The sequence below is a fragment of the Nothobranchius furzeri genome, chromosome 12 (genome assembly GCF_043380555.1).
Source record: "Nothobranchius furzeri strain GRZ-AD chromosome 12, NfurGRZ-RIMD1, whole genome shotgun sequence".
NCBI lineage: Eukaryota > Metazoa > Chordata > Actinopteri > Cyprinodontiformes > Nothobranchiidae > Nothobranchius > Nothobranchius furzeri.
Window position 1 is genome coordinate 7,080,974 of NC_091752.1, and position 25,222 is coordinate 7,106,195.

The following is a 25,222-nucleotide window of genomic DNA, read 5'->3' on the forward strand; positions in this document are numbered from 1 at the left end:
TGACATTTTAAAAGTTTTATTCGGAGCACATCATAATTTCATCCATTCGGGGCAACAGAAGAGCGGCTTTGAGATGTAAAGAGTTCAATGACCAGACAAACACCATTTTTTACAGTGTTCTGTAGGGGACCACGAAGCAGCCAAAATGACAGCGTTGGGGGTGGGACGTCCGGCGCAATGTTTGGCGCTGGGAGTTTAGAAACTGGGAATTTAAAGCAGCATTAATGTGGCTTCATCTATTTTCCTTCCATTCTGCTTCAACAGCAACTCGACCAACTTTAGAAATGTTTGGCGACGTCTGCCATTTCCTGAGTTGCAACCAATCAGCATGAATTAACCACACATTCCTCCTAGAGACTCCACTGTGTCATTTCTGAATAATCCAGTACAGGCACTCGGTTGGTTCCTGAAGTAGCACAAAGTAGGCCTTTTGGACCCGCCTGGTGAAATGGAGACACGGATATGCTTGAAGGTCCGATAAAATTATCCAGAAGTTCCAATAATGGAAGCAGGCCAATAGTGAGATGGAATTTTATGATTGTTTGAAAGTTGATTTGCCCTCAGCTGGTACATCTACGGGTCAAGTTTTGTAAACCAAGCCTTTTTAAAAATAGTGTGAAGTTTTGAGCTTTTGAAATTTTAAGATGGCAGCAATCCATTTTGATCTTGGCTACAGTCAAGCTAGCTGTTAGCTTCTTGGTTGTGTTGGATGTAGACTATTTCTCTGAACAGAGGCTGTTCAGGAAGGTACAGTAATTATTCACAACTTTTACACATAACACATGTCAAAATGTCTAAAATGACTCTTTCAAAATAAAGCAACACAGGTGTGTGATTGCCACATGATAGTGAACATATCCTCTGAGCTCCAAACCACTGCAGAGGCTCTCCCAGCATTGACCTTCCCAAAGCATCCAAATCAATCTAAGATAGTTAAATAAAAATGTCAGGATCAAAAGCGTGACATAAATGTCAGATGTTCTTATATTCATCCCATTAAGATCCTGTGGGACATATTTGTTGGTCCAAATCCCCTAGAAAAATGAATGTAAAGCTGCAAGGAGACACATTTAGGTCATTGGCAGGAAAGGTAAAACATGCCCTTGATCGATGTCATTAATAAACCCAATCTTAAGGAATAGTTAATGTGGCCTTGATTTGAGTTTGTGAACATGAAGGGGAAGAATATGGTGGCGAAAAGAAGGATGAAGCAAACCGAGTCTCGTAACATGGATGTTTTGTGAAAGAGCAAGAAATATTCCTGCCTTTTTTTTTTTACATAGTCAAAGAAGGAGACCCGGATTCATCTTAAAAATAATTTTACGTCAAATTACCAAGCTGATGAGGGAAATTAAAGTTCATAAATGCTGCACAAGGTCTCCCACGTGTAAAGAAAAAACGAAAAAAGCCAGAAGGCTTCTTTTCTGACTCCACTCTGTGTTGTTCCACGTATCGAGATAACGGCAAAGATTAGCTGCACGGAGTCAAAAATGAGATGTGAGAGGAAGCTGCAATAGGATGTGTAAGAGTTTCCTAAGAAGAACCTGCCATCAGACAGTTTCAACACTCCTGGAGATAAAGAGTTCAGGAACAGGGCCAATCAGCGCATTACTGCACCACATAGGTCACACACCTGCACACACACACACACACACACACACTACTGCTGCTGAGCTGTCGGGAAGGGAACTCGGCACAAGCAGAGATCTCTTACAGCTCCCGAAGCGCTGTGATCATATCTAAGTCATACACGATCACGCGGGCCACTGGGTTTTCTTCTGTTTGACTTTAACTGGCTCACTGTAGAGGTGAGCACAGAGGGAATTATTAGTAGGTTATTTTTTTATTTATCTCCACGTGAGCGTGTGTTAAGGATGGGAAGTGCAAGTATCTGATACATCACTGTCTTTGTGAGAAAAGCCAGAATAAGCCAAAATTATCTCTCAGGATCATGGGTTGCTCGGTTCTCTTTAGCAAGAAAAAAGGCCAATAACAGAGGGGCTATATGTGGGACACGGAACCTCAAAGTATCGAAAGCTCACAACCTCAAAACCCTTTCCTGTTACAAAAAGGTCTTTGCAGACTGGGATGCTCGGTTTCAGCACTGCAGTCTACGCACAAACGGCCAAATTCACTCAGAGTAAACAACAAACATGGAGCCAGCCGTGGGGCCCATAGAGAAACGGTGCAAAAGTCGCCGGGCTGTACGGCGACTCGCCCAGGGAAATGATTTCTTTTTCACTTTCAGTGATTCATATAGAGCCTTTGCTATTTCAGAGACATGAGACTGACTCGTCTAGTTCCTGAAAACATGGCTGCTTTTTTTTTTTTTTCTTGGGGGTGGGGGTAATGTGTGAGGGGAAAAGTAGGCTGTATTTAGCGTTCCTGCAACTTGTGCTAAATGTGTTGCTGGTATGGTTTGACACTTGAGTTTCCATTAAAGTGAAAATGAGGCTATTTTCAGGCAGTGAGAGGGAAATATGTGGCAGAATCAGCAGCTTCCAGCAGCAGCAGGACTTCTTTATGCAAATCTTATTCTGCTTTAGGAGGGAATGCTGCTGATTTTTCACGTATTTCTGCTGTAAGCTTCAAGATTTTTCTTTGTTGAGCTAACCGCTAGCCAAAACTGTATTTGTGCCTTCTTTAAACAGCTACAGTTCATAGAAGTTAAGCTCATTATTTGATTAACCTTTACATTTACATCTAATTTAACTGTAAATAGTTATTTACAAACATAAACATCACTTCTGGTGGTTGAGTAAGGCAGCAAATTCTTAAAGGTGTGGAACACTGAAAACCCGTTTTTTAAATGATTATTTCTGCTTCTAACGGGTCACTCTGAGTGCAGGCTAAACATGAAAATAGTCTCCTACACCTATCTCCTGCATTAGCTTCTGAAAGAAAACAGATGGTGAAACTCTAGGATTAAAAAGTCTAACAGATCTACATCACACTGTCACTTAACATTCATGGACTCACCCATGTTAACTCACGACGGGGAAGGTTGTTGTTGGTTTAGCGTCCAGGAAACAGCAGAGAACGTCACGACTAGTTGAAACTGTTAGCATTAGCAACTCCACCGCGCAGCAGAACTCCTCCAGACTTGTGTTATTTGTGGAGATAATTCAATGTTGCAGAGCAAACCACGTCAGTGGTAGAGGTGTGTTGCTGTTAGCCAATCAGAGGAGAGATGCCCAAATATCAGGAAACAAGACTCCAAAACCTGTCGTGTGAAGCTCAGCTGTGATGTGGGTCACTGCTAGATCCTGGAAATGGTGCACCTGTATATTTTTTCCAACAGAGTAAAACTCACAAGGCATTCTTACTGGATACCACTGCAAATATATTGATTAAACCAGTGTTCCACTCCTTTGACATTTCTACAAAAAAATAAACATAAAAGTAAAACCAAAAGCAGTGACTTTCAGATAAAGAGCTGTTTTAAGACCTAAAAATTCCACTTTTCTTTAGCTCAGGGATTCCCTAAGTGTGGTGCGCGCACCCCCGGGGGTGCGCGAGCTGCCGCTAGGGGGTGCGCAAGGGGAAAATTGTAATGGCTGCGGAGCTCAGAGAAGACTGTCAAAAGTCATCATTAGCGTAGCCAGAAACTCATTTGTGGGTGGGCCTAAGAAAATGTCAATGGGCCCAATAAATGTAATTGAAAACAAGTATATTTTGTTTGTGTGTGTGTGTGTGTGTCCTTCGCATATGCCCTAGCTCAGGGGACGGCAATCAGCGGCTCTGGAGCCGCATGCGGCCCTTCCATCCATCTGATGCGGCTCTCTGTGCTTGTAAAATATTGAATGGATATTTAAATAAAATGCTTTATATTTTACTGCATTAATTTTACATCTTTATGCTAATTCTAAATGTAAAGATTGTCTGCGTAAACCTGAACAGGTCCAACCCGGTCTTACTGTGAGACCGGGTTGACGCGTCACGCTTGTGCGTAATCATAGGCGCTTTCTGAGCTGAAGAAGATGTGAGATTCTGGGATTCTGCTCAGACGCCACATTGGAGACAGGAACAAGCACAATTCAGCCAAAGTTTCATAATCAGGGAACATTTTCTAAGTGGCAAGTCTCTCTGAGAGACCGGGTTTGGGAAACGCTCGCTTCAGTCTGAGAAATCTTCCCGCATGCGCTCTGGTTCTGCGACGCACTCCAAGCCCCTCTCCACATCTTCAGCTCGCTGTGCACCTTATGTACGCACTGACAGTGAGCTGCGCTGAGCAGTGTCCAGCTCAGATGTTCAGAAGGAAATCTTTTCTTGAGTGATTTAGCTACATCTGTGATGTGCATAACGGATAAAATGTCGCATGCGTCTGGGTAATTCTTTCTATTCTTTCTCCGTCAAAATAAACGGCCAAATACAGGAATTGTCCAGTCAACACAAGCCCTGCTTTTAACTGTTCTGTTTTCTTGTGAAAATTGTTGCAAATTTAACTTGATTAACACCAGAGCCAGGCGCACTGCACCGTTATCTCTGTCGCTGTAAATGAGGGAAAAACAAAATGATCGGATCCTTTTCTGACCTTCCCCACCTACAAAGTTCAATTACAACAATCAAACGTGACAGAGCCTGGATTTGTATTCTGAACAGTCTAAAGATGTTTTAAAAAGAAACTTATGACAAAAGTGGCATCTGCTCAGTAAAACCACCAACAGGGTGAAAAATATCAAAGTGTTGTAGGCAGAGACGGGCGACAACTTCTGGATCCATTTTATATAAACCGTTTTTTTGATTATCTTCTTATGAAAGATAACTTTGACGTACACGAGCGACCGGTAATGGCTGCTGTCACCTGTTGTGATTGGTTAAAGCAGCTCTCTGCTGTCTGAGGGTAGGCCCCGCCCACAACGCCATGGCTGCTATGGCTCAGTGTTTTCTTTACTGTGGGAAACGGGTAATAATGGCTCTTTGATGGGAACAGGTTGCCGACCCCTGGTTTAGCGTGACGTCTGATATATATATATATATTCATATATATCTGGCTATATATATATATATATATATATATATATAGAGCCATGCCCTGATGTGGGGGCTGGGGGGTGCGTCGACATGGTCGGGACATAGAAGGGGGTGTGTGGCTAAATAAGTTTGGGAACCACTGCTTTAGCTCATTTGTAACATTTAAATGGACCCATTGCTGCTATCGTAAAACAGCTCCTAAACATCACAGCAGTTCAAGCTAATGTTTAAATACGAACCTTTTCACCTCTGGTCATTTGATATTTGACTGCTGTGGTAGAAATAATGATAGGTTCCTGACAAACTAGACCCCTGGGTTCACTGGAGATGCTACATTTAGCTAACGGTTTAGCTAAAGGTTCACCAGAGATGCTACATTTAGCTAACGGTTTAGCTAACCTTTATTTAAGGACTTTAATAAAGTCATTGTTCATGTGACTAAACCTAAAAGATCATTTAATGGGGTGTTGCAGCTTGATTCTAACTGTATGCATATGCACCAAGACTAAAATCAGTAGTTTAATTAGTTAATTTCATGTTTTTTTTTATTACGTAATTTGTGATTTTAAAACAGTGAATGTTGTGTTGCAGCCCAGGCTTGTGTATAAATCACATTTAGCGAGTAAATAAATCAGTGTTATAATGGTAGTTGTATTTTTCCCACCATAACCAGCTAAATAAATCTGTGGGCGTTGTAACAGGTTTCAGATCAGCTGGTTATCTGGTTACCTGTGACCTGTCAGGGTTTTATTGTTACGTGTTTGTTTGTCTACAAAGTGCCCGAAACTTGCTTCCCAAAAAGAATAAATCAGGAGGCGTAATCATGACAAACGTTATATAAAGTTAGAGCTTCCTTCCTACTCCCAGTTTAGTCACAACTTCCTCATATCCATGAGACCCGGGTGGCAGTTCCCTCTGCACGCCTCGGCCTGTTGCTTTTACACCTGTATTGAGTTATTCACACATTTACTGCGTCTGAAGCACACCTGACTCTGACTCTGTCCTTTTTAAATCCATCTTACCCCTCAACAGCTTCAGGTCACTTTAGAGGGTCTAAAATAAATGTAGAATATTTTGATTGTTTTACATCATTTCCATAAAAGAAAATTGGGGAACTATTTGTTAAAAATTAATTTAGTCAAAAGGGTGTTTCTGTGGAAAGATCATGACAAATTCAGATTTCACCTGTTGTTGGGAGCTCTTTCAACATCCTCAGTTTGGAGAAGTGGAGATCAATTAGCTAACAGTTAGTCACGGTGAGTTTTCAGTCTCAATCACCATTTTTTAAACCTTTATGCTCATATTAGATTGTTTTTCCTGCTGTATAACGAAAATCCAGCCAGTTGAGTTGCTAGCTCAACGGCAATTTTTTTTTTACCATAAATAACCACAGCATTCAATGGAATAACCCTGTAATGTGAACATTTTGAAGGTATAAAAATTGTTTCATGACTTTTTGTGACTGGTTTCACTGAGAGGTGGCTAAGTAATCTCTGTTTCTCCAAACTGAGGTTGTTCAAAGAGCTGTCTACACCAGGTGAGACGGAAAATACAATTTCCCCACCAAAACCTGTTTAGATCATATATTAAAACTCTGAATTTGCCACATTTAGAAAAAAATAATAAATTAGTATGTTTATAGTGGAAAGTTGATGTATATATAGTGTTTATACTTTTTATTTAGTATAACATTTTTTGAGAAATAAAACATTAAATTCTGACATTTGCATTAAAATATTTTCTATAACAGATTTTACTGCAAAGACCAAATGTATGCATGTTTATTGTTTAGTTATATCTTTCACAATCCTCTTAAACACTTCATATTTAGCCTTTAGTTTTTACTTTAGATCACCTTTGAAAACTACCTTCATGTCGGTCATCTCCTGTGAGAAAGATGCCAAATTTATTTTTGAAAAGTGCTTACAGATAATTTTGTAATGCAAGTTGAATTATGAGAATTTTACTGAAACACGTTGGACTTTCAGTCCTGCCTTTTTCTCTACATGTCTGCTCCCTCGGTGGCTTGCAGCAAAAAAAAAAAGTTTCAGTTACATAGTGTTTTACAATTCCTTTCCTGTGCTTCCCTTTCTGTCACTTCTCCATAATTCTTGGTATTTCAGTTAGACAGGCCCTCTTTCAGAAGCTTCCCCTTTTTTCCATAGATTCCTATATTTCATGATTTCCACTTCTTCCTCTTCAGTTGAACAAGCAGAGGCAAACAGCCTGGTGAAATCAGGCCCGCTAACTGCCGGCTGGCAGCTGTGGGCCGCCGTCTGATCTCTCAAGTGTCTCTGACAAAAAGGAAAGAAATAGAAATGTCGACGTCACTTCTCTTTTTCTTATCTCTGGAAGCAAAATGCATTTATTAATTTTTTTTTAAATCCACCGATAAACAGTAAAGAGAAATAATCGTGCAGTTGTAAAAGCGCGATGCAGTGGAAAGTAAATGAAGGAGATTCTACAAAGGCGCGATGTCTGTGCTCATCGCACCCTGTTGCTCTGATAGATATGTGCTCGTCCTGAGTTTCACACTGCTTCCTGTGTCTCTGTTTCCTGTTTATCTTCATTTGTTTCACCAAAAAGTGATGGTGTGAAATGAGCTGCTGGTTTTTTTTTTTTTTCGTCTCATTGCTGAAACAGCAGACAGGTTATCCACCTGCGAATCCTTACGAAATATCCTGTCCTGCTTAAATGAAGACAGAGGAGGTTAGCATGACAAAGGTCCAGATAAAGAAAGAGAATCAGTTCAGATGCAGCATCAACGCGTGATGATCCTCAACAAGGCACTGCTGTCCTGCCTATCAGGACATGTTTCCTGCAAGGTTAGAGAAAATAACAAAAATTACTTTTAGGATCTTCATTTTTCAACCCAAAATGTAAAGAAGACGTGATTATCATGTTCTGTGTAAAACCTTTAGAAAGTCTTGTTTGTTTTTAGCGTTGCTGTTCCGACAGCAGAATCAGACAGGTGTGGGGGTCAGAGCGGTTTTACTGTAGCCAACAGAGAAAGTCTGAGATACTCCCTTTACTGTATTAATAACATGAATATCCAGATCAGCTACGGCGCCAGAGCGGACGGGCCACGAAAACGGGACAAACAACAAAAACAGGGAATACGAGAGAGAAGAGTGGGTTAGGGGGCCACAAGGGAGCAGTGGGGTAAAGGTAAACAAACAAACAAATTACTGTCATAAAAGACGGTGTCCATATTACGTATGTAATCGTGGGTGGGTGCATGGACGTAATTTTCACTTTAGAAGTGGGGGGGGGGGGACACGGGGGTGGGGGTATCTTTACAGTATGCTCTAATGGGAAACGGGCTTCAACACAAACGGTTGTTTCCTGTTTGGTCCTAGAGCTCAACCAGTGTCAATTTAATATAAAGTAATATTGTTTTTGGATGGTAAAAAGTGCAGGGGTCAAAACTTGACTTTGGAAAAAGTGGGGGGGACATGTGCCCCCTGTTCCCCCCCCCCCCAAAATTACGTCCATGGGTGGGTGTATTAGTCTGAGGATTTGTTTCTAGAAGTGGAGAGTGAGGTGAGGCAGGAGCTACCTGTGAAAACCCAGGCCCCACTAGCGCCATAGTGTGGGGGTCACACACTCCCACGGAGCCAGCAGCCCAGACAGCGAAGGGACACCAACGCCCAGCCTGAAGGAACCCACTGGGGGACGCCAAGCCAGGAGTCCCTAGCCCATTGATGCAGGCTAGCCAGGGTCAAGGCCACCCAAGCCAGGGCCACCAAAAGCAGGGAAACCCAGCACACGCTCCCACCCTACTTCCAAGCCCAAAACTCCAAATCCCTAGTGTTTTATAGCAGGATGATAGGAATGAGGTAGCAGCAGCAACACCATGAATTGGTCTTCTTTTGTCCCCACCCTTCGCAATCCGACAGCAGCAAGGAGCAGGAGCTGCCCCTAAACCCCTGGACCCATCCCACGTAGCCCAGAAATGGGCAGGCACAGCAGTGGACCCCAGCCTGCTGCTAATGCAGGTGATCGATCGGGCTTGAAGAGCATTTCCATCGCAGCATGCAACTCAGAGTCAACAACTGGATTTCCATTTGAACACACACAGGTTCTCAATGAATGAGACCTTTAAATTGTTCATTTTCTTCCAGTTCTCGAGAACTGCTTTCGTAGTTAGAAGTGGGAGGAGCATGTGAGATTTCCTCACCGATGGTTCGTGATGTTAGCAAGCAGGCAGAGAGGAGGGAGGGACAGGGATAGCACAGTCTAGGCACAACGACAGGGTCTCACGTATGACCGTGGGTAGAGCCAGACCGCATAGGTGTCTGGTAGGTCCTCCGAGCTTCCACATGTACCTTCAAGCTCATCCGGAACATCCTTTTCCCACGTAACGTTTTCAATGGCAATTTTAGTGTCACATTAGCTGTGAATTGGTATTTTGAGTCTTTTTCTATTTGTTTCCTCAAATATCCGTCCGCAGATAAAAATCTGAGTTTATAAATTAATCTTGCTCCCCTTTAGTAACTGACAGAGACAAAATAACCATCTCAACCATCACAGATGGCTTCCTGAATGGGCTCAGTTTGCAACATAGAGCGTGTGTACCACATGATTATGCTAATGGGTGGTTTGAAAGCATCCAGATCCAAGTGTATTGCTGCCATCTTAAAACATGTCTAAGCTCCCGTTAGTTACATAAAAATCTGGTTAGGAGTTTAAAAATCACCGGAGTTGCTTTTCTTGTGCTTCCTGGGTCAAATCTGGCAGGAACATCGTATTTATTTTAGCTAAATTAACGTAAATGTTTCATCAACCGTTTCAAAGTGTTGAGGATTGGAGCAGCTTTGAAGTCATGAGTCGTTTAAAGTGTCTCAGTAAAAATAGTTTAACAATTTCAGCAGAGTTCTTTAAACAGCCTCAGCTTGGGGAAACAAAGATTATTTCAGGCTGGATAGATAAGCTCATGCCAGCTCTGTTAAGAAGTGTTTATCTTAAAACAACTTTATAATAAAATGTTTCATTGAAATTGGCTAAATCATCCTTTTCAGAAACTTCCCACCACCTTAAATGTCGTGATGATATTTATGTTGAATTCTCAGGTTATTTGCAACAGAAATTAGCAGCTAGGCTAATTAATAAAGCCAGAATGTTATCATAAATGTGCCTAAAAACAATGAAATGTGAATTGTGTGGCAAAACAAAGGCTTATTTGCACATTTTTAAATGAAATTGTTTAACGATGCTTTAGAAGCGGCCTTGTTGTGGCTCGTTGCTGTTCATCTGTTCAATCAGAAATAATCTACATTTCTACAACGGGAAGTCTTTCAAAGGGCAATCTACAAATAGTGACAAAACCTTTCCAGAGAACCCCACGTGAACAGATCTGAACTATCTATTTAAAATTGCAGCAAATCGCTGTGCTGTGACTAGCCTTTAGCTTATCAAGCCTGGTAAACTGTATTTCTCTAAACAGAGGCTGTTCAGGAAACCATCTACAGGTAAGCTAGTTCATGAAAACACTTTGACAGAAGGTCAAATATCCCTTTAAATTATTAAATAGGTAAATAAAAGTGAAAAACTGTATAGGTGCAATAAAGGTTAAACACTTTTATTAAAATAAAATCCAAGGCTAATTTTTCATCTTTTAAAGAAAAAGTTATTTAAAATTTCAGGAATAAAACTAAAAAAGGAAAAAAACACAACTCCAAGAATAAAGCAAAGTAGATTTTTTTTCTCGCATTTTTTAATGAGTTTGAGACAACAACAACAACAATAATAATAATAATAATAATAATAAACATAGTAATAAAGTGCATTTTTCTTTTAGATTTTCTTTAATTGAGAAATGTTTCCCCTCTAATTAATCGGTGCACGCTTAAATTACAAATACATCATAAAAGAAGTTAACGAAGGCTAGTGCACAAAATTTCACTAAACACCTTTGTCCATTCTCATGTCCCAGAATTTTACAAATCAGCCACATTTAGAGTATTTACCTGCTGACCGATGCTCATATTCTAAACCGTGGCCCCCTCCTTGCCCTCTTTTCCAGCCTGTAGTATTAAAGTTGAGGCTCGCAGTGATGAGGAGAATGGGCTTGCCTGCCACATGAATGGCATGGAGGAGGAGGAGGAGGAGGAGGAGGAGGAGTGCGCGGAAGACTTGCGCGTGGTCAATGCCTCGGGAGCCAAGGTGAACGGCTCACAGCCGAGCCCTGAAGCTAAAGCTTTCTCCTCAGCTGGTGGCGTCCGGCTACCCAACGGGAAGCTCAAGTGTGATATCTGTGGGATAGTTTGCATTGGCCCCAATGTGTTGATGGTGCACAAGCGAAGTCACACCGGTAAGCTGTCTGCAATATTTCTTGCCCTTCCTTTGCACCCATGTTCACTGTTAGTGTGAGAGGAAGAGCTGGAGTGTGTTCTCAAGTCACACCACACAAACACAAAACGATGCTTCTGGTGGAAAAAAACGCAGCTTCACTCTCCTATCGTGCATGAAATAGACTCCAAGCTGCACATTAGCCTTCATTAGCTTTGACGCATTTCTAATAAACAGTCACTTTTTAAAGTAGACTTTATCCAAACAACGAAAGAGAAACACGCAGTGAGGAAATCTGCTGCGGTAAAACCGAGTCTTCACAAAGTCGTAATTATCTGGCTAATAAAAGTTTCTCAAAATTCTGAATTAATGTGCTATTGTAACCGAGCCGAAGCAGTGGTGGGGAACATCTGTGAAAAAGGCACGTCACCATCGAGCTTTCAAAACCCATACAACTCAGAGCGGAAGCAAAGAGCAGCAGAATAATGTCGATGTAAGGAAAGTAGAATAAAAGACGTAATGAAACGCTTCCTATTTAAGCAGAAAATATTCAGAGGTAAGTCTTTTGCTCCTAAAATGCATTTTTAATGAATCCCCTTTTTATGTTTTTTTGCTGCTTCACTGGTGACCCTCCTTTTATGGCGGGCCTTTGAAAAAGAAAAAAAAAAGGAGCCATATTAAAATGTTTTCACAGAATGCCACAACACGCTTTGGGCTGGATATTGGTTGATTCCAGAGGCGTTGATCAGGAACGCTGGCTCTCAACACAAAGTGTTTCCTTTGCTTTATTCAAATGAGGCTGAATTTGCATTGTGATGTGCCACTGTTACTTTAGAGACGAAGAAGAGGAAAAAATGAGATTTTCAGATCGAATTGACCTAAGCAATGGTGCATTACGGAGCTAGCAGACTGAGTCTGAAAGGCTCTTGTTTAATCAGAGTGCCAGAAGTCGATGGGGCAAGGGGGAGCATGGAGAGATGGAGTGTCACTCTGCTACCAAACCCTCCCGCCGGCTGCTGGATCGCTCTCCGCCCCGGAGACGCTCCATCATACAGCTTGTTCTGGCGCTCGACAGGCTTGTAGACCAGTGACCCTGCAATCCCGCAGCTGCCAGTGCCGCAGAAACAGGACAAACCTTAGAGATCTGACAGCAGGAGCATCACACACTCAGATTAGTCTAATGGTTTAAACACGCACACACACACACACACACACACACACAGGTGCCACTGACACACAGATTCCCATGTATTACTTTATTGTGTGTGTTTCATCATTCCTTCTCGTTTGCATTCACTCGTCTGCTCCGTGTCTCCTCAGGTGAGCGTCCATTCCAGTGCAGCCAGTGCGGCGCCTCCTTCACCCAGAAGGGAAACCTGCTGCGTCACATCAAGCTCCATTCAGGGGAGAAGCCCTTCAAGTGTCACCTGTGTAGCTATGCCTGTCGCAGGAGGGATGCCCTCACGGGACACCTGCGCACCCACTCAGGTGAGAACCAGGGCTGGAAACCCAACTTTGGGACACCGAGTGGGAAGGTTCACAAAAAACAACTTCTGCTGAGGCTTCAGTTCCGTGTAAGGGGAAGTTGTTGGCGTGCAGATAAGGTGTCATGTGTTTTTGTTTAGTAAATGCTTTGCAGAAGTAAGTGCTAGTGAAATATGGGTGTAATCGATCACTTATGCTGGATAATTTAGGGGAACCGTAAAGGGACAGGCAGTCAAGAAGTTTCAACTACGTAGGATTCTTTAACTGTATGAAGTTTTAAAACATCATTACGTCTAATAGATCAGAACAAAATGTGATATCAGGAGGAAATAAAAAATATGTAGTTTTCTAAAAATATCTAATTTAGGGAGCCTAAAGCCTGATTTATGCTTCTCCGTCTGCGTCAGTGCGGAGACATGCAACGCCATTATCCGTCCTTGCGTAGGGCTCCGGCAGGCACGCAAGCACGTACGGAGTCGAGCCCACTTTTTTAAACATCCGTCGAACGAGACGGATTACGCAAGCTTGTGATTGGTCAGGACGCCACTGTTGTTTACAGCGCCGCCATTGCAAAGAGAGCCGAGGATAACTAGCGGCAGACACGGAGAAGCTTGAAGAATACCTCGCGAAAAAACTCTAAAACATGAACGTTTAATTCTCCCGTGACTGGAGGAGTGAAAAGATGCGCAGCAAGCGTTTTATTTGTGGACGGAAATGACAGGAAACGTGGGTTTAGAGGTGGGGAGCGCATGAAGCGGTGGGAGAATGAGAGACAAATAGGTCCGTGTTAAAAGTCTCTTATATACACAAAAAACACAATATAAACACACGATCTTGGACCGATACATGACAGGATACCACAGAACAGCGCTACGCCCTCTGTTGTCCTGCAGGGCAATTGCTTTGCAACACTCTCCAGGAGACGGAGAAGTATGAGAGCAAAACGCTTCCGTCAATCCGTGCGTGTCTGTCCCTTGCGGAGCTGACGGAGAAGCATGAACCAGGCTTAAGTCCCGCCCATCTACTTCCAGACCGCGGCAAATAAGAAAAAACAAACGCAAGTCAATGTAGCTATAAAATTTATTTTCTAATCCCGTTTGAGATGCGCCGTGGATTTCACATGTGATGTCCGTGAATTTTAAAGACACATTCTGATGCCAAGAAAGCGCTTATTTTCAACAGGTGGCAAAAGTTATTTTCGGTTTTATGAGAAAATGTTCTTCCCACCAAGTTGACATCAAACCAGTTTGGCGAGCTTTGAATATTTCTGCCAGGATGACAGAAGGAGCAATAAATGTGGAGAAAACCATCATAAATCTGGCCATGCGCTACGCAGGAGGAGAAGAGATTTTGCAGTGACGTCATATTTGTGATGATTTAGTCATTTTATTTCCAAATTTTTACAAGCTAAGTAATGTCCAAATATGTGACAGACGTAGGCAAAAGACACAGAATTTGTTTTCATTTAAATTGAAATACAACATAAGTGGGAATCAGGGCGTAAAGCCGGGCGTACACTGTGCGACTTTTTCACTTTTTTGAGCCGATTTTCCACTCGTGCGAGAATCCACAAGATCGGGGCGAGTTTTGCGCCGAGCGGTCGTGTAGTGTACAGGGGGCTACGAGAGGCGATTAACACCACGTGACCAGCTGCCGATCAGCAGTCGTGAGGTCGCACGGACTTCTGGCGTGTTTGATATTTCGCTCGTCCCTCGTGAGGGTATCGCACTGTTGAAGCGGCGCTGCGAGCAGCTGCGACCCAAAAAGTACCAGAACCGCTCACGGCGCATGCGCAATCATGCATCAACACCGCTCGCTATTTCCCTAATAACACACTCTGTTCGTTTTTATTTCTACACGTTTTTTTACTCACAAAGATTGTCAAGAAAGCGTGTTTGTCGTGTTCATGTCAAATTAAACTGATCACAAAACACAGATTTACTTTCTTTATTTCGTTTTCCTCATCCAACCCCCATAAATCCCTGTGTGTCCTCCTGCAGCACTCCCGAAGGACAACAGGCAAAACAAGACAAAAAAGTCTGACGTGTTGAGTAAAAACTGCTATTTTTAGCATATTTTTAGGGCCAACGTGCTGCTACCAGACGTACAGTGTGAGCAGTCAGGTTGCATACGAGAACTGGGTCATACAGTGTGAGCGCATGACTCGTGAGATCTGCCCTGCGAGGAAGTCGTACAGTTTGAGCTGAAGCTGAGTGCTACGAGTGAAAAAGTCGCACAGTGTCCGCCCAGCTTAAGGCAAAGCGGGTTTGAAAATAGCTTTTATTGGCCCGTTCACTTGCATTTATTTTCTTCTTTGTTCCAGCAACCCTGAGCCGATCGGAAGGGGAGGAGACTTTAGCCCAGGGCACAGACGCGCTGCGCCACGTCATGCATTTTGAAAAGAAGCCATTATAGTTACTGAGAGTGGCTACACGGGGAGCGCAAACGTCGCGTACCAGAAACGCCGGTCCGCACAGAGGCGCTGAAGATAGGCGCCAGTTCCATTTCAAGCACCGTGGTGTGGCTGTTTACGACATTGTGGAGTACTTAAAAATAGACATTACGACACGGAACAGCCGTAGGGCACAAACCCAACCACTAAAACATAGACGAGAAGCTTATAAATGCTACCAGATTACAGTATTGATAACTTTAAAGTACTATTGATTTTAAAATATTCTAATAGCGTGTTTAATGAATTAGTCTCACAAAGTGCAATAGCAAGTCTGATCACGTATGAACAAAAGAGTCACTTTCCGCTTCCTGTTCTCAAGTACCGCGTGATGTTGTGACCATCGCGCAATTTTCCAAGAAGCGCTCAGCGGTGTAACGAGTCCTGTGTGGCCATTTGACTTCCGAAAACAGCGGCGATTCCGTGGCGCAGCGGAATATGAAGGGAAAAATAAAAAATCAGATCCTATGTGAACAGATGATCCCCTTGTTAAGTCACAAAGTCTGATTAAACACATTCATAAAGCTGAGTTCAGCTCCACGGCCCACACTCAGACCCCATCACTACCAGACCTGTAGGAATATGAAACAACTACAGTAAAACCTGTCTGGCAACATGAATCAGGCTAAACAATCTCAAAAAGCAACACATCCTGCATTGTTGGTTCTTTTTTAAAACACAGGAAAGGTTTCTCTTCACCTTGCTGCTGACAGTTTCGTTCGCGGCTGCAAACATCCTCAGAGCTGACGCTGATGGTGGTGTCACTTCCTTCTCCGTTTATCCGCGGGCAGCAGAGGACGTTGTCGCCCTCTGCTGGCCGCTCTCCCCTCTCCGATGATGCAGTCCCATGCACGATCCAACGTGTAAACTCCATCGTCCCTGTTCATGGTCCCACATCCACGTCTCCTTATCTCGATAGCTTCTTTTATCCATCTTTTTTATTTCTGTTGTTCGGTGTTTATGATCCTTGTGTTGTCCCAGTCCATTACATGGTTTTCTCTTGTGCAGTGATCTGTTATGGCTGACTTCTTTATTGTGCTTTCTGCCTCTTGTTTTGCTGCTCTTGTGTGTTTTCGACTTGTTTCTTTCTCCTACTCCTTTCTGTGTTCTATTGTTCGTGTGTTGAGTTGGCGTCCGGTTTCTCCTATGTGTGTTTTATTGCAGAGTTTGCATGGGATTTCGTAAACGACTCCACATTTAAGTCCAGCTGGTATCTTGTCTTTTGGGTGTACTAGTCTGTTTCTAACTGTTGTGTATGGTTTTGCTGGTGTGTTTATGTTGTGTTTTCTCATTGTTACTCTCATTTTTTCTGTTATGCCTCTGACGTGTGGTAGGGTCATCACTGGTTTTGGTTCTTTGCTTTGGTTGGTCTTCTCTTTCTGTCGTTTGTTGTTTTCCTTTGTTTATCGCCCAGCTCTGAGGAAGTTCGCAGCTGCGAACGAAACTGTCAGCAGCAAAGTGAAGAGAAACCTTTTCTGTGTTTTAAAGCGTTAGAAAAGCAACACAGTAAGAACATACCAAAGAAGCAACACATCCTGTATCTGTCATGTTGGCGTTTCATTTTCTAACCCACATGCAGAATCGGAGCCAGGAGACAAGGTAAGAAAAAAATTATGTTTATTAAATAAAGCGATGAGGAGTGGAGTGCAGGGTCTGAATCTAGCGGGAGAACACAGGAGGGTGAGGAGGCAGAAGGGAATGTAAGTAGTGCAGGCTGGAACAGTCTCACTAGACAACAGGGGCACTGAGGAGGGAGTTGGTCTGGCCTGAGGTAGAGAGGTGATCAAAGGGGGATCCAATCGTCGGCGATGAGGGATGATGGTGATGACGAATCCAAACCGTGAAGCCAGGCAGGCGGGGGGAGAGAGCAGGCCAGCTGGCAGAGCAGGTGGAGACGATGTGGAGTAGAGATCGGTGAATTATAACCGGAGATATGTTGTGGAGTAATGTCTGCGGCACAAGAATAGCAGTCACAAGAGGCGCGGGGCAAAAAACAAAGACACAAGAGGTCATTTACTAAAGCTCGAGACTTGGTTGAACACCCAAACAGAGTAAATCATCCGACGCTGTGTAGGTCTCAGACTGCTCCTCTTATAGCCAGCCGGTGATTGCAGCAGAGTGGCTGCAGCTGAGCTGCTCCGCGGAACCGCCCACCTGCAGGAGAGATGACTTGGTAGAGATTAGGTTAAAACGTCCTCCATGACAGAGCTCCAACACCACAACCTCTGCTAACCTCTGCTGTCCCGCGTTTCCAAAATAAATAAAAAAAACATCTGGATGATCCCAAAGACTTCTGGATAAATGTTCAGTGGATTGATGAAACAAAAGCCAAACCTTCTGGAAGGTGCGCTTCCTGTTCCATTTGGAGTCATACTAACACTACAACATCACCACAGCAACAGTCAGACACGGCGGTGGTAGTGTGATGGTCTGGGGCTACTCTGCTGCTTCAGGACCACGTGCTGTAACTGATGGAACCGTGAATTCTGTTCTCTAGCAGAACATCCTGAAGGAGAACATCTGACTGTTGACCTTTAAAAAGGCCATTCCTGCTGTAAATCCTCCAAATTAAAACCAAAAACATGTGAGAGACTCGTTAGCAAACACCAGATACCGTTGTTTTCTCCACAGGTGCCAGATTTAGGGCTTGGTTACTTTTCCACACAGGGCCAGGCTGATTTGGACTGCTTTGGTCATTTAAGAAATAAACTTGCTCCGGCTGTCTCTGTCTGATATAGAATTTTGTTTCATGGTTGGAAACGTTTACCAAGTAAACACACTGAAATAATATCTGTAAGTTGGCAAAAACAATCCCTTTTTTACACCTCTATAATTCTAAATCATTCTCATTTTCCACCCAAATCCCCTTTGAATACATACATGATCCATTTGATCAGATTTTTACAAGTGCTTGAATTTTTATGGAGATGCTTGAAACTGAGATTAACTGTAGCACAATAATATATCAGTTTGTGTTTAAAAAAAGCAAAACAATCAAGAATCTTCATTTTTGTGAATTTAAAGAACATTTTTGTTTGTTGCTGGTTCAATTCCTTTATTGGAACAATTAAAACAGTCAAAGAGGTGTTATTGTTGTTCAGATCAGCCTTTTCTTTTCTTCACTGATGATGATGATGATGATGATGATGATGATGATGATTTAAACATTTTTCCAGTTGGGAAGCCCCACAAATGTGCCTACTGTGGGCGAAGCTACAAGCAGCGCAGTTCCCTGGAGGAGCACAAGGAGAGGTGTCACAACTACCTCCAGTGCATGGGACTCCAAAACAACATCTACACAGGTCAGAGGCCCACAGGACACGAGCTAATGCCCTTTAATGTGTGCGCAGGACCATAGCATTGCTGCTAAATGGTGCTGCTGCAGCTGAGTTTCCTGATTTTACTGTCCTTCGTAGAAAGGATGTGGGACGTGAAGTTTATTCTAGGCTCAGGTGGGAGTTTGAATATAAAAACAGCTGCAGAGCGACTCGTATGAGGACAGTTGTTTTGGGGTGTCACGTCCGCTGCACGTAGATCTATCTGGTACTGGAAGAAAACAAACTAATTCAGATTAAATTGATGCTGAAATTTACTTTTCCTTCTTTCCAATAGTAAAGGAAGAAAGCAACCAGAATGAGCAGAGGGAAGACTTAAGCCAGACGGGATCTGAGAGAGCCTTGGTGCTAGACAGACTAGCTAATAACGTAGCTAAACGTAAGAGCACTATGCCACAGAAGTTTGTGGGTAAGGGCTGAAATCTGCTTTCCTTTGTTTTCAATCAAATGTTGTTGATGCTGCTGGAAATGAAGCGCTGTGTTTATTCATGCCACCTTGGCTCTGCATGCATGGTCCAAGGCTATGCTTTGAATCAAGCCATTTTTAGCAAGACATGACCTGAATGTTTCTGTCTCGTTCTGTGTGTTCACTTTAACGTATTCATGACAAGAATAAAAAAGGAAAACAGCATCAGACCAGATTTACTAACAAGAGACCATGAAATGAACTACAGACCAGCAGGCTTCATATCAAAGGATGTTTTGGACATTTTTGGTGTGTTTCTGTGTAAAAGTTAAAAATAATGAATGTTTCAAGTTTTATAAATGGCTTCAGTTCTTATGGACTGACAGGCTAACTGGTAGTCTGAATGACCTAAGGGCTGCCATCTGTACCTTTTAACCCTTGAAATGGGAAATAATCATTTATATTAATTAATGCTGCAGTTTTATTTTATAACAATACAACAGAAATAAAATCGTCCCTTGCTTTCTGTAGATTCTCCTCTAGAGTGCAGCAGGACTGGATATGGCAGGTTTCTGATAAAGGTACTAATCCTGATTGTCATGGTTTGGGGAAGGTGTCTAACCCAAGACACGCAGAATCACGAACCCGTACACAGATTGATGGAAAAAATAAAATGATTGTATTTAATAATGAGAACTGAGGACGGGCTGGGAATTCCAGCGGATCAGGAGAACGGGAAACAGCGTCTGGATGGAGAGCAAACCAGAGGCGAGTCCTGGGAGAACAGTCTAGGCAGGATATGCTGAGAGGAGACTTACGGAGGATGACTGGGTTTGGGAAATGAGGGGAGGTTGAGAGCCAGGGTGGATCCAGAGGGGAGATGTTCAGAGCTGGAGAGGGAGCGTGAGGTCGAGAGCGAGAGAGAGCGGGTTGGTCAGAGAGGATGATGATGAACGTGACTGAGCGAGGAGTCCAGGAGTCCTATGAGAGTTGAGCGAGTACTTCCTGGTGTGCAGAGAACCTGAGGTGGGTAGGCCAAAAATACAAAAATCACAATGAGATCAAAAAAACACACTAGAGTATTTCCAAGAGAAAACCTGAGGACTAGAGCGAAGGCTGGAAACTACCGAGACGTAGTAATCATCCGGCGTCGAGCTGTGTTCACCATCTCCTTAAGTAGTCGACCCGCTGATCAGCTGATCTGGTGCAGCTGCCGCTCCCTCTCCTGCAAGCACACTCAGAGATGTTTAGTGAGAGCGAGTACTCACCCCGGCTCACGACACAGATGCTCCATCTGGAGGCTTTAAAGAGTCAATGTGTGGCTTCTACCATTAATCTCTGGAAACATCTATCGAAATGAAAATTAATGAAATGATGCCCAGAGGTTGAAAAACATTGGCGTTCAAAAGTTGCACTCCCACGGGCTTTTGACCCTAATGGCCATCTTTGGGAAGGTCTTACTCAAACACAAAAATACCGCTTGCTTGCAATGATTTAGGGATGTACTGCCCCCTATCGCCATGGAAAATACACACCGTCACTTTAAGACAGGGATCTTGAACTCTGATCCTGGAGCTCCACTATTTAACATGTTTTAGTTATTTCCCTGCTACAGCACATTTGATTCGTTGGTTGATTTTCAAGGTCAGCCTGTTAATCACCTGATGTGTTGGAACGGAGTAACGACACAAGGAGTTAAAATAGAACCGATCTCCAAAGCTTGAAGAGAATCTGTCTGGCCCGTTTGGATGGTGCTGACGATTCTGATCTGGTTTGATTATAATTATTTATAACTTTTACACAAAGACACGCCTCAAAATGGTTGCAAAGTCCCTTTGAGACAATCGGGTGGAGATGCATGTTGACCTGTCAGTAAATGTTACCTCTGTCTTTCATCAGGAGACAAACGTCTGTCTGATCTGTCTTACGATGGAGGGACAGGCGAACTGATTCAGCCCCACGTGATCGACCAGGCAATTAACAGTGCCATAAGCTATTTAGGAGCTGAATCGCTCCGGCCCTTGGTCCAGACCTCCCCGGCCTCTTCCTCTGACGTCGGTCTCAGCTCCATGTACCCCCTTCACAAGCCAGCGACAGAAAGTCACTCAGGGACAGGCCTATCAGCCAAAGACAGTGCTGCTGAGAACCTGCTGCTGCTCTCCAACTCCAAGTCTGCCTCCATCGAGAAGGACGGCTCGCCCAGCCACAGCGGCCAGGACTCTACCGACACCGAGAGCAACAACGATGAGCGACCGGGCGCGGCGGCTGCTGGGCTCATCTACCTGACAAACCACATCACCTCGGGGGTACGAAACGGCGTGCTACCGCTGGTGAAGGAGGAGCAGCAGAGGCAGTACGATAGCCTACGGGCCAGCATGGAGACGTCCTCCGAGGTCTTCAAGGTGGTGACGTCGGACGGGGAGCAGGTGAGAGCATACAGGTGCGAGCACTGTCGTGTGCTCTTCCTGGACCACGTCATGTACACGATTCATATGGGATGCCACGGCTTCAGAGACCCATTCGAGTGCAACCTCTGCGGCCACAGGAGCCAAGATCGATATGAGTTCTCCTCTCACATTACACGAGGAGAACATCGTTACTGAGCCACACACACACACACACACACACACACACACACGTATCTGTAATGAATACATAGATATACAAATGTTAAAATACACTCTTTGTGTCTGTATTTTTGTTGTTGTTTTCATACGGTGTATGCATGTGCGTTGATCCCTGGTAGATGTTACAACTGTTAAATCGTTTCAAATGTGATAAAGTGTTTAAAAAATGCACCAAAAAAGCATCAAAGACAAAATCTTCAAACATGTTCTTTCTTTTGGATTTTTTATTGTGTTTATTTTTTGTTTTTCTCGATTTTAAAAAGAGATTTTACAAACATCTGCTCTGAAAAACCTAAAGAATTTCACCCTGGGCTTTTTTTTTTCACGGAAAAACTGCAAACAAATACAATCAGCAAAAACTTTAACAATCAGTGTAGATAAATCCACCACTCTGTTATCTCTGTGTTTGTAAAAACCTGAATATTATTTATGAAGCATTTCCACACCTGTCTGTTCTGGTATTTATTGCAGTGAATGATGTTTGTCTTATAAGTAGTAAAACCTGCATTTCTTTCTGTTCATTTTTACTAAACTGGATTCATGACTACTGCTAAAATGGCTTGGTTCATAAAATATAATAAAGGTAACCTCGTTAGAAGGGAGCTTTACGCTTTAAAATGTCAATAAAGGATATTTTATATATGCACATAATGAGGAGTGTTTTCTGTTTGTCTTTATTTCAATATTTGTAGCTGATTTTATTGCAGTTAGATTTTTCTTTATTGTTTTTTTTAATGATGCCAATTAGTGGGTTAAAAGTTTACTACAAAATAAGACATTAAATCTTGGATTTTGACTTTTCTGAAATAATTATGCGCACGTCATTCAAGATGGGCTAGTTCAGACCTGCCAAGAGAAATCCAAGACGCACCGAATGACTGACACTCATGCAAAAAAAAAAAACATGGAAATAATGCAGGAAAATAAACAAATAGCGGAAAATATATAAATGCTAACTGCACAATTAGAGTAGGTGCAAAGAAGGTTTTGTAGTTTTTATATCAGCTGTTTTGATAAAATGTGGATTATTACTTTTCTGTATTTTTATTTTAATTTTTGATTAAAGAATTTTGTTATGTTGACACAGCGTGCACCAAAATACAGACGCATTCTGAAGCTGAGGAATCAGCAGCAGCAAGCAGAGGGACATGGTGGATAAAGCACCGGAGCAGAAAGCAGGGTCCGGGGGCTCCGAGGGCCGGGCCAGCAGGAGAAACTCTACTGAGTTCTGCAGAGGCAGACGCCTCCAGATGGTGGCTGTATGATTTAACAGGAACGGAAGCAGCTGCAGTCACAGACACCCCCCACCTACTGACCCAAGCTTGATTAGGAGTCTAAAAGGGGGGTAGAGATTTGCATAAGAGGAATTTTTAGCCAACCAAATCCAGCCATGCCAGAATCCCAAGTCTCACTTCCTCTTTTTACCCTGGTGATTAAAAACTCCTCAAAGAAACTCAAGACTCTTCATGAGTGTGAAAGAATCCTGCAGCATTTAGAGAAATATGTCATAAATCTGCTCAAGTATTAGAAATAATCTCTTTTGTTCAATGTCTGTAATTGCACTTAATCTCAATTAAACCTTCACACACACAAACACACATATACATGTGTGCATATTTACATATAAATATATATATTTACATATATAGTAAATTTACCTTTTAAAACATTATATATATATATATGAATGTTTTGTGAGAGAAAATATAACTTTTAAAATTATAATAAAGCAGCTGAAGGTGGTTTTTCATTCATTTTTTCATTCACAATATACCTTTTTGCTAAATAAATAATCACGTGTATATCATGCATTGTTTTTCACTAAAAATAGTACAACCAAATGATTCAAATGTCCTGATAAATAAAAATTTTAAATGAATCCTTATGAGTATATTAGTGAATGCCAAATTTTTCTTTGGGCCGTCAGATAAACCAAAAGCTCATTTAAACAAGCTTTTCTAGATGAGGGCCACAATTATAAAGTTCAAAGTTCTCGTGTGTCACAAATGTAATTTATTTTTTTAAATGCAAACATTTTTATGCAGATGTTTTATTGTACTGCCCCCAAAAAGGCCTAAAATACTTAATATGACAAATAATAAAACACATAATATATGTTAACTACTTGATTGAGCAACAAAATTGAGCCAAACTGCACCTGTCTAAATTATATAAACACACACACACACACACACACACACACACACAGAGGGCCGCAACTGGCCCCCTGTGCAGCACTATGCCTGTTTTAAAACTAAAGAAAATAAAAAATCCTAAGCAACATTTTTTTTCCCAACTAAATGTCTTTACTGTCTATCAGTTGGCAAACCCTCCGCTCGTCTATTCCCCGGTAGAAGTACCGTGTAACTTATGACCATGGTGCCACAGATGTGACCACCACTACCCAGCCAGAGTCAAACCGAACAACAACCTCACACCATATGGCACACTTTTCACTCCACCCTCCTTGGACTCTGTGAGTCCAGTCAGCACCAGAGGAATTCTGTGCATCTGTCCCGGTCCAGCTGTGAGAAGTCCCCGTGTTCGAAGAGAGCCACGGGGGTGTCTACTTTCACTGCTGGCTGTTTCAACAAAGTTTCATTACAGAGGCCAAGCACAGAAGTCTGAAATATTAATCAGGGACTTGACAAAAAGATGAAAAATGAATGAAAGTCTTTTTTCATGGTCTTCCAGATTTTCAAAGATTTGTTCATTAAATTTGCATGTGTTTCGTTTAATGTGTGCACAATCTATAACGGTGCTCACTCTGTATTAAGCAGAAAAACATTCAATTTTAAAGACGTTATGTTAAAAATGTCATAATAAAAACTACCTCTTAAAATTTTGTTTATTTAATTAGCAGACAATTTTATCCAAAGCGAATAGATGTAGAAATGCTGTAAATTCACCTAACGTGAACATTTTTGGTCTGTGGGAGAAAACTGGCGTATCCGGACAAAGCCTACGTGCGCATGGGGTGAACAGTTCCACATGTGGGGATTCAAACCTGCAACTTTCGTGACGAGGCAACCGTGCTAGCCTTTTCACCAGTCTATCAAATGTGTCCATTTAACTAGTCGTGCATCACTATTTCACTGTAAAAAATAAAAATACACTTCAGATTTTTGCTGTTTATGTTGTTCTTGCTAATGTGTGTTGAAGTCGTTACAGTGTGGATGTTATTACATTTAAAAAATGTGTGGGGATTTAATTTTATTTATTTTAAATCTCGTTTGTTGCTTTGGTCAAACATGTGTGCATTCAAAGCCAAATGTATACTGATTACAAAAAATTTATAATTCTAATATCTGTACCTGTAATTATTTTTTATTTTATGTGACTGTGAACAAGTGACTTTGGGAGCTGTAGACTACAACTGAAGTTTGCCGACTTGGGCTGTATAAAAACAAATTGGCACATGTAAGCGGTATTTTGACATCACTAATCAAAAGTTGTATATTCAGCACATTTTTATTTGTTACTTATTGTGTTTATTACTAGGGGAAAGTATAGGAAAGGAGAATGTAGGCAAGAGAGAAGGAAAAGAAGTGCTTCGAGGAGTTCAGATGGATGCCTGATATTGCTACATGTGACGCAAGATCGAAAAAAGCTTAGAAAAGGAATTCATGCCTACTTGTGCCACTTTCTGATC

General features: G+C 42.3%; 1 protein-coding gene across 5 annotated transcripts in view; it reads left to right on the forward strand.

The window, feature by feature from the left end:
* ikzf1 (IKAROS family zinc finger 1 (Ikaros)) overlaps positions 1–22,221 on the forward strand; it is a 29,939-nt gene extending 7,718 nt beyond the window's left edge. Inside the window, exons 4-8 of one of the 5 annotated variants that reach the window (XM_054749919.2) lie at positions 11,000–11,287; positions 12,586–12,753; positions 18,379–18,504; positions 18,815–18,916; positions 20,843–22,221. In XM_054749919.2, the coding sequence (XP_054605894.2) occupies positions 11,000–11,287; positions 12,586–12,753; positions 18,379–18,504; positions 18,815–18,916; positions 20,843–21,546 (1,388 nt within the window). In that variant the 3' untranslated portion in view covers positions 21,547–22,221. Of the gene's footprint in view, positions 1–10,999; positions 11,288–12,585; positions 12,754–18,378; positions 18,505–18,814; positions 18,947–20,842 lie in introns of all 5 variants that reach the window. The other 4 variants (XM_015944115.3, XM_015944116.3, XM_054749920.2 and 1 more) reach the window with 4 other exon arrangements.
* The last annotated feature ends 3,001 nt before the right edge of the window (positions 22,222–25,222 follow it).